The following is a 10,021-nucleotide window of genomic DNA, read 5'->3' on the forward strand; positions in this document are numbered from 1 at the left end:
TGTGCTCTTTCAACGGGAAAGAACAAAAAAAGGTATTATTTTTCAATAATGTCAAGAGCATTACTGCGCGCACAGTATGCCATGGCCCAGTGATTTTATTCCAGTAGATATTGTCATTGTTCAATAACATGTGTTTTACAACTCAACCATGAACAATTTTGATTACCCTTCAGATTAAAATATAAGCATGGTGCTTATGTAATGCCATACACGGCCCTTTGTGTGGTGTGGAGTTTAAAAAGATGAACACTCTGCAGGTTGTAATTAATTTAGCTGCAAGTTTTGAGGATTTGTCATTAACCATACTGAGCTTTACACAACGCAAGGGGACTGATCAATGGCCTAAATGAGAGGTAAATGGGGAAAGATGTAAAGCTTACATCCAATGTGTCTTTGGGGCATTTGAATAACTACTGTACTTCAAATGAAAACTTCACATGTCTGCATACCACAAACTCTACATTTAGTGTACATTTCTATAAATACACAATGACAGGTGCACTTCAAATTTTGTTTGAATCCTCATAATCTTGCCTGAAACATCTCATGTAGGCATATTATATGAATCAGAGCACTACGCAATGTGCAAAGCCACTTGATCGGCTTGACATAACACACCACTTGAAATTATATACAATGTATTGAGGGCTGAATAATGGACATGTACACTAAACAGCAGTCGTTCCCACTTACGTTAACTGTGGTGCGCTATGACTTGATGTATGCATTGATTACAGACTGAAATTCATTGACTACAATATAATGTAATACATTCCTGTGTAAGAGAAGGAAACCACTAGCTTGAGCTGTAGGGTGACACTGTTATGGTTAACAGCAGATTGCTGTGATGCTGACCTCATCAGACCCAAGTCAAGTTTCCTATTGATTACTGTAATCACTGTAATTGTTATAAAGCTATAATGTTTAGAGTGGACCTAAATGTTATTATATTATCTACGTAGGTTGTTTTATCAGTTTTTTTTTTAAAAGTTAAGGAAGTTAAAAATGAAAGATGAAAGAGGTACAATGGGCCTTAGATGTGATTAAAACCAGACTGTTGGCAACTCAGCTTGTCATATCCCAAGTCAAGTGTTTATACATTACCATAATCTAACGTAATGGATAGGAAAAGGTGTGTGTGTGTTGAGTGTGTGTGTGTGTCCATTGTCAATACTTTATCAATACATAATATGTCAATACTTTATCAATACATAATTAATATGATCTGACTCTGACTACAACTCAGGGAGGTGTACTGCACAGTAACACATACAATAATTTATTGATATTTAAAAAAAAAACTATGTCTCTTATTTGTATGCTGTACGAGATTGATTATGTAAAAACACCATGGAATATAATTCAAAGACTCATTTATGCAAACACATACTCCCATGTTCATTCACTGTTCTCTCTCTCTCTCTCCCTCACACACACACACACACACACACACACACACACACACACACACACACACACACACACACACACACACACACACACACACACACACAACACACAAATACGCACAATAAAAGGCAAACAAAAGGGACACTTATAAAACAAGACATTGTGAACATTAGAATACTCAGACATTTCCTTTACTGCAATACAAAGTGAGGAGGAACAATATGCTCTTAAGTCTTGCTACAGTGTATACCTGCATGTAATAATGTTATACAATATCCATAAAATAAAAACTAAAAGCGGACCCATGTTTCACTGGGTTTAATGGCAACATTTAGTTTAACAGTTGTTTAACATAATAAACATTTCAATTGTCAAAAGCCCAGAACAACAACAATATGTTTGACATGGTAATGAAAATCATTTAAGGTAACTTTAATAAATGAAATCAAAGAGCTGCCCCTTTATTTTATAAAATTGAAAACTGTAAGGGATAGCTTTGCTCACGTCATTTTTCACTGCAATTGTTTTGCCTTGAATATTCTTTCCTATTTAAAATTATGCCTCTGTTGTTTTTGCACCAAAATAGTGACAAGTATGATTTGTGGTATTTTGGCACGGCAAACAATACAACTCCTCTGCTGGCTTGACCATCTGAGTCTGACCATCAAGGACTCAACAAAGAGCAATTTAACTTTGCAGGTTTCTTTGATGCTATCAGGAAAATAAAAAGCCTTTGAAGGCTGTTCATATTCTCCATCAATAGATAATGGTCTATTTTCTTGTGAGAGGAATAGTATTGTATTAGACTGAACTGGACATAGTTGTCAAATGCATTTTTCTACCAACCAATGAACTCTGAGGCTGACTGAGGCCTTGTTGGTCACAATTTCTGTTCATCAACACTTTTTATATACAGTTAAAACACAGGGAAGTGGGGTTGTTATTGAGGTATCGCGGAACCACAAGGGGTTACAGCACAGTACATCCTCAGCAGAGAAAAAAAACCCAACTAAAACACATCTGAATCTATTTTTCCCTCAGGGCAAAAGACCTTATTTATTTACTCCCGCTTCCTGGTCCAGGTTTCACACCACTGATTTCACACAATGGGCAAAGAGAGCGGAGGGGGTGGATAAAGGGATGACACAGAGTTGTGTCATTCGGTTGGGCAAGAACAAAAAAAATATTAGGTGGACCCTATCAGGCCCTATGAAGTTTGGTTTAAATTACAGAAAGAATGTCAACTTCACTGTGACTTTACGACAGGTATACCTCCATTCATTTAAGTGTTTTTTTTTCAATTTTTAAAGAAAAAGGATTTTCTTTCTGTTAAAGTTTGAACTAATGACAATGAAATATAATAATAAAAACAGCATCACTTCCCCCTCCCCCCACACCCACCCCTTCTGCGTACAGTGACGCACCTTCAAAATCACATCCTTGTTTAGTGTTCAATACTTCAAAAACAGTAAACTCCCTTAAAATAATGACTATAAATAGCCATGAGATTTTTACAACAAATTGTAGATTGATGTGGAAATACTAACATCCAAATGACTGAGAAGTTCAGGGATTAAATCAATCTGTGTTTTTAGTGATGTATCTATTTGTTCGGCACAGTAAAGTTTCTTTTTTTTATTAAATATGATCATCTCAGGACACACATGTACATGCCAGCATGCATCCTCACCAAAAAACGGCAGCTATTTGAAAACAATGATGGCTCAGAAACAAAACAAAACAAAGCAAAACAAAAAAAAAAAAACAATAATAAAACAACTCTATAAAGTACATATAAATGGTTGGTATTGTTTTCCTAATTGTTCTACTGCATACACAATACCATTTTGTTTTTTTTTTCCTTTTGACTTTATATACATACACCATAGTGAATGACTTTACCTATCCTCTCTTGTGGTATATACAACAATGGTAAAAAGGAAACTTGATTGTATCTTCTTCTAATTTAGAAAACATTTAACTCAAATATTAGTTGTTTTTTTGTCGAGCAACATATATTCAAATTCACATTTCCAGAGGCTGCATCCACCCTATTTTGTCATCTTGGCAAATATCTATGACTGTTAAGAATTTCTTAAAATACATAAAAAAGAAAGGAAAGGAAAGAAATAAAGAGAACAACCTCTGAAGCAGATTTTCCTTTTCATCAAAGCTTTCTCGCTGGTTTAAATACAGTATAAAAATCTTCAGTGCTGTGGATTTGTTGGAAATATAATAACCAGTGTACACCTAGGTACATGTTTTTTTTTTTACTGTGCTCAATTTGTTTTGCCTTCAGTACTGCAGACTTGAGCCATTCAATCTTGCTTCCATCACTAGATTATGATGATGTCTGTGAGAAAGTCCTAATTCTAAACTCTGATTCAACTTTTTTTCGCTGGCTTTTGACACACCTCAGTGGAGGTTACACAAGTAACTGGACCAGTAGTTTGTGTGACTAAAATCCTGGCAAGACGCTTGCAAGAATCTTCATGTGAGTCTTCATGCGTCTTCAACTTCTTTGCAGTGTCTTATCAGTACATCACTGTGGTTTTTAAAAAGAGTCTTCCATCTGTGAACATAAATAGGAGAAGACATTGTCGGTTAGGGAATTATTCAGTGGGGTATTTGAGCATTTTAAGCTTGAAAATATGGATACACTGTTGCGTACACAAACAGAAAAAGAAAGGGAACTGGGCAGTGTGGATTTGTCAGATAGCCATGTTTGCCAATGAGACACCTTGACTTAAAACCACAACCAAAAGAACAAACAACACTCTTTTGTCCATGGCAAACAGCATGTTTTCAATGTCACTGGAAGAAGGGGGTGATGTTGGCATTGTAATTGCATCTTTCGAAAGCCCCTTTAACCGCCGCCACCTCTAAGGCTTAAGGTCGGGACTAAACTCTCTCTCAACTCTTTGGGCCAGATGTACTAACGCTTTTGCGCCCACTTTAGGTGTATTTGTTTTGCAATGTGTGCGTAAAAACATGGTGAGGTATGTACAAACAGGCCGTACTGAAGTAAAAGCTCAGACCACCTTTCGTGGGAACTAAAAATGGAAATTTCGTACTGTATGTATGAAAACTGGCCATGAAAGCTCACGTCTGTTTTGCGGTGAAATATTTCCGCCTTGTAAAAGTCAATAAGAACTTTTCAAAGACAACAGAATCGCTATTCAGAACACCAGTTTTGCGTATTATATCAAAAGCAACCTTAACTTTCTTTGGCCTTTCGAATGTCTTACTTTCACTTTCACTTCATCCACTTAAACTTTCCTACCAGCTAGATTTGACCAAAAGCACATGCACAAGTAGTTTTAGAACTACTGCTTCCTACTTGTTGACATCTTATCATGTATTGTACTATTTCATGTCTTTTTAATGTTGTCATCAGTTAACTTCATTCTTTGAACACAAATTTAGGTAGCGGAAAAGGTGCTGATACCTGATCTGGATAAATACCATGTAAACCACAGCTCTCATGGTTGGCCATGGGCCATATCTTTCACAAATGTCTCTCTTTCTATCTCTCTCTTTCTCTTCTCTCTCTCTCTCTCTTCCAATTAGACTACAGCAACTGCCCAGGGTTCTAAACAACGTTAAGATACCCCTGCATGTGAAGTGGCAGTTTAAAAGGCGTTGATTACACCAGCTGTTCAAACATCACATTTCCTCACTGACTAAACCAACACAATTAGGTCATAAAAATGCTCCACGAAACAAAAGAATATGACAAAGAACCAAAGAAAGCTAAATTAAAGCGTACTGATTATCAGGCATGTACAGTACATTTAATGTTTTAAAAAAGGCAAGTTGTAAGGCCAACCCGGGTATATCTTTGTGCTTGGGCATCCCACAGTAGCATGTCTCTGTTGCTTAAGACAATACCTTTGACACGCTTGTTTGAACATAATATTGCACTCATGATGACGCAAGGCTCTTTACCAGAATGGCATTTCCTGTAAGGAAATAGCGTTTATTGAAAAAGGCAAGGCACTCGTGTTCCCGATGCTATCTAGCCGACACCTGCAATCTAACGAGCTTTGTCCATTTTCTAAGAACACTCATCCCCGGACACGCCTGAGCAAGCAGGCACTCTCTTCGTGGCAGAGCTGGTAAAAGCATCTGTTAGCCATGGCTCAGGAGCTTGTTTGACGTTTATTACCCTTACATCTCCACGGCAAAGAGAAGGCCACATTACTGCCTTTAAGCAGTGTTTGCTGCCCCCCCCCCCCACCCTCTCTCTTTGGCAGGGCACCTAAATAATTCAGTTTTCGAGAGAAAAGCTACACCTACGGACGTCAAGCGTCCGACAGCTCGAGGAGGCTATGGCGTTGTTCTCGTTTAGAGATGACACAATTGGCGCCGGCAGGATGGGGTGGGTGGGTGGGGGTAGATATCTGGGATCAAACGGCACACGTCATGTTTTTCCTTCTGAGCGTTACCATTGTTTTTTCGGACTGGTCAGGGATGTTGAAGTCATGCTGTGCCCATCCACTCATACAGCAGAATTCATAGCATTTACAAATGCAGACTGAATGAATAATTGACTGAATCAATCAGCTTTCTCCAAGTGAAAGGGCTCAGTATGATTGTGTACACAGAACAAGTGTCCAGTTCTTTACATTATACCATCATTTACTGGACATTACACATGATATTGATATTGACAGGTCTGGACAGCTAGTGAACCTCAACACACACAAAGCGGTCTACAATTAAGAGCACGAATCCGACGCTAAAAATACACTTCGGGTATCAGAGGCACTCTTGCGAGAACGGAGGCGTGACATGCTTTCATCCTCTGGGTGGCTGCTGCTGCTGTCATTGTCGCCCCTTCAGGTTGACATGGCGATGGACAGCGGAGATCCCTCCCCGTCTGATCACTTCTCACAGGTTCAATTTACAGGCTTCTGGTTTCATCCCGCAATAAAAGCATCACATTACCTAATGCATGGTTTACTGCTGGAGACCGCCATGTGCAAGTGATAGTGCGATAACAGCAGCACTGTGATAGTTTCAATAATCCACAAAGACTCTGAACTTGTCGGAGAACAAAAGAAACAGGGGCTCAGTTTCAATAATCCGCAAAGACTCCTAACTTGTTGGAATAGAAAGGAGAGAATAAACACTTTCCTGTCTTTTCATCAGGCAACTGAGTGATGTGCTGTTAGACTGGGCAGCAGATTTCAAAGAGACACCCCACTTCTGAGTTATTAATGCCTTAAGTGCCCCCGAAGGACATACGAACTTAAGGAGAAAAGAAAAAAACCCTTTAAATATAATTGATGTGAATATTTCAATGCCAATGCGTCTGATTCGCCCATGAGACTAAGTTCAGAGCGCCCTTCGCCTTAAACACAGGTTGGATGCCGGTGGAAAAGAATGAATTAATGCAAGGAAGCTTTACAGAATGCAGGCAGGAGCCAGTGACCATGATCTGTGTGCTTAGTGGGCATGAAGCATGTTCTGATCATTAGCACTAGTCAAGCGCTTTGAGCGATGCTAACAAAAGAACGCTTTTCTTTCAAAAGATATACATAACCTAGGAGTGAATGCTTCTTCGAGTGTTAGTCTGTAAATGAAATGGGTATGGATGACATAAATCAATTAGTAAACATGCCGATGTATATATAGCTCTGTTCCCTCGCTCTTTTGAGGATACAAATGTGGCTACTTAGGGAGCGTCATATTTTACAGATTGCTGATCCTCTGTTTAATAATTAGCATATTAATCTAGAGTCAAATGGGATGCATCGGTGCTGTGATGCGCCACGAAAAACCCAGAAATATCTGATTGAAATTTCTCAGAGAGAGAAATCGGATGCCATGTTGTTCTATGAAAGAACCACCTCATTAAAATATGTTAAAACTTTAGCATTTTTATATTCAAATCAAGATGAAAAGTTCATTAAGGAGGATAAATATTTCATTAGATGCTAAATAAAACAAAGGGAATTTTTGGCTTCTCTCAGCATAAAATTCCTTTGAAAGATTAATTAATACATGTAAATTATGCAAATTATGCCCATGCAAATATTTTATGAAGACAATTAAGGCAACCATTAATTACTGCCTTTTTTGCTTCAGTGACATTCATTCATTTAATTTTAATTTCACTTTAACCGTTTTGATGTTTAATCTCGCAACAAAGAACTTTATCTCTGCTTGCAGGGTCATGTAAACTTGGAGAACACATGAGGAGTGAGCGGGCGAGAATCAGGAGCGAGATACTGAAGGAAGATCTCTGCATACGCAGACGTGCCAGAATTTAGTGGCGGGAAGGAACGCACTCCCAGAAGCGCTGGGGCCTAGGAAAAACACATTCCGGCTCACTCTTGGAATGGATTCAAAACGCTGGAAAGGCAATTAATAAACACAGACTGTGTTAATATAGCAGAATTACTGAGTGTGACAAAAGACAAATAGAAATAATTAGTTCACTGAAATTATGCTCTCATTAATACATTTTTTCTGCTGTGAGTTTGGGGAAATTATAGCACGCACACACATTTTTTATTTTTTTTTGTGTGTGTGTTTCTTTTTCCCTGCCGCTTTTTCGGTGAGTGTGATGAGGTCTGATTTATTTATTTATTTATTTGGGTGCCGGTGTAATTTATCAACATCATTTTTTCTTTTTTTTTTTTGCCTGCCATTTGAGAGTAATTATGCAGAGAGCTGCTTGCAGAGAGCAGCGTTGGTGACATGGACTCCAGACAAATGCTAGCCTAATGGAACAGGCAAGCATTGTTCTCAGCTCCCCGCAACCCTCCCAAGTCTATTCTTCAAGACAATGAGTGACACAACCAGAGCCCTGGAAGGAGAGAAAGACGGAGAGAGAAGGAGGGATAGAGAGGGAGAAAGAATGGAAGAGAAGAAGCTACAAAGCCTTCATTTTCTTATCACCATTTTAAGCCTGACTTATGCTTCTCTGCGCTTAAGCAAATGAATTTCTGATAACTTAACCTCATCAAACGTTTATTTAGTGATAATTTGTGTAGTACGGATGGAATTCAAAAGTCACTGGACTTGTGCGTGTAAAAAGAAACATTCTAATATTAGGACAGCGAGTGTCTTTTTTTCTGTATCAGATAGCTCAATTAATCTTTGTTCACTTCAAATTAGAGCAACTAAATATAACAATTTGGTATGAAATGTGATACAGTGTATAATTGTACTCTCTTCAAGTGGCCGCTGTATCTCTGCATCCATTGTAAGCTGCCTATCTGCTCTGAAATGGAGACCCTCTTTTTCCTCAAATTCGCTCACTGGCACTTTAATTAAATCCTGAATCGTACTTGGTCTCGCAACGAATTGCTGAAATTTCTGCCCCCTTTCATTTCTTCCATTCTTCTCTCGCCCCAAAATTCCCTTTAAGTAGGCTAATCAGAGCGGGTTATAGGCCTTTTACTCGTCGCCGACTATTAGCATGCCATTTCCCACATTTCATAGCAATTTCCATGGACTATTTTTCAAAGGGGAAATTGAGACCACTGCCAATGATAAGCTCAGTGTTCTCAAGATGCTGCTGGGTACAATTAAAGGCGGAAATTAGAATAATGAAGAGACTCAGCTTATTCAAGGTGTTCTGCAGGGGTGGTGTGTGTGTGTGTGTGTGTGTGTGTGTGTGTGTGTGTGTGTGTGTGTGTGTGTGTGTGTGTGTGTGTGTGTGTGTGTGTGTGTGTGTGTGTGTGTGTGTGTGTGTGTGTGTGTGTGTGTGTGTGTCTGTCTGTGTGTGTGTGTGTGTGTTGGGGGGTGGCACATCAGTGGAAGTGGTTGAATGTGAGAGCCGTGTGTGTGTTTTAGGATTCGTCTCTGGTTTGTGGGGCTGGAGGGCATGAGGAGATAAGTAGCAGTACTGGGGATTCTGTAATGCTGTGGATGCAGGAGGGACTGCGTATCAGGCCTGGTGCCATCCACACTGATACACACATATATGAGAGTTTGTGACGAGGCTATTTCATTGTGCACTGAATGCAAACTACACTGCAATCACTTCAAATTAGATATACAGAGATTGAAACATACAGCATATGGCAAACCAATTTCTAGTGGAAACCTATTAACTTTGTATTGCCAATATACCCAAATAAAACACTTGAGCCACGTAATGCTAATGCAAATAGGACTGAAATGAGGCTGAATGACTTTGTGGAAATCCCGCTCAGATTTGAGTAGTTAAAGACACTATCTGGCACTACCCAGATTTGTAAACTAGGTAGTCTACCTGACACAACCGTATTCCATATGGTAAATATATCTGAATTGCACCTGTTTTAAGATAACACCTGGGGGAAATGTCATAGCCACACTCATTTGCATTGTGCTTTTGGGAACTGAAAGAGAGTATTGTTATGAACTTGAAGACACACTTCACTGACCATTCTGTGTTGACAGAAATGTATGGCCCAAAACGGACCATACTTGCAAACCACAAATGTCAAATTAGTTTCTACTGTCTTTGTGCAATAACAATATTATACGCTGATAATAAACACAGCCCCTCTAGCCAATTTGCACGATAGCACTGAGATGTCCAACTCTCCTGGAGAAACAGACGCGATTGTGCATGTAATGTATGTGTGTGTGTGTGTTTGTAAGTGTGAAT

The 10,021-nt window shown here is 39.0% G+C and overlaps 1 protein-coding gene across 3 annotated transcripts in view; it reads right to left on the reverse strand.

Moving 5' to 3' along the window:
* Positions 1-3,272: 3,272 nt before the first annotated feature.
* dachd (dachshund d) overlaps positions 3,273-10,021 on the reverse strand; it is a 116,654-nt gene continuing 109,905 nt past the window's right edge. For all 3 annotated transcript variants that reach the window (XM_048239710.1, XM_048239712.1, XM_048239711.1), the window contains one exon: positions 3,273-3,982. In XM_048239710.1, the coding sequence (XP_048095667.1) occupies positions 3,945-3,982 (38 nt within the window). In that variant the 3' untranslated portion in view covers positions 3,273-3,944. The remainder of the gene's footprint in view (positions 3,983-10,021) is intronic.

This window comes from Alosa alosa, chromosome 3 (assembly GCF_017589495.1).
Source record: "Alosa alosa isolate M-15738 ecotype Scorff River chromosome 3, AALO_Geno_1.1, whole genome shotgun sequence".
Lineage (NCBI taxonomy): Eukaryota > Metazoa > Chordata > Actinopteri > Clupeiformes > Clupeidae > Alosa > Alosa alosa.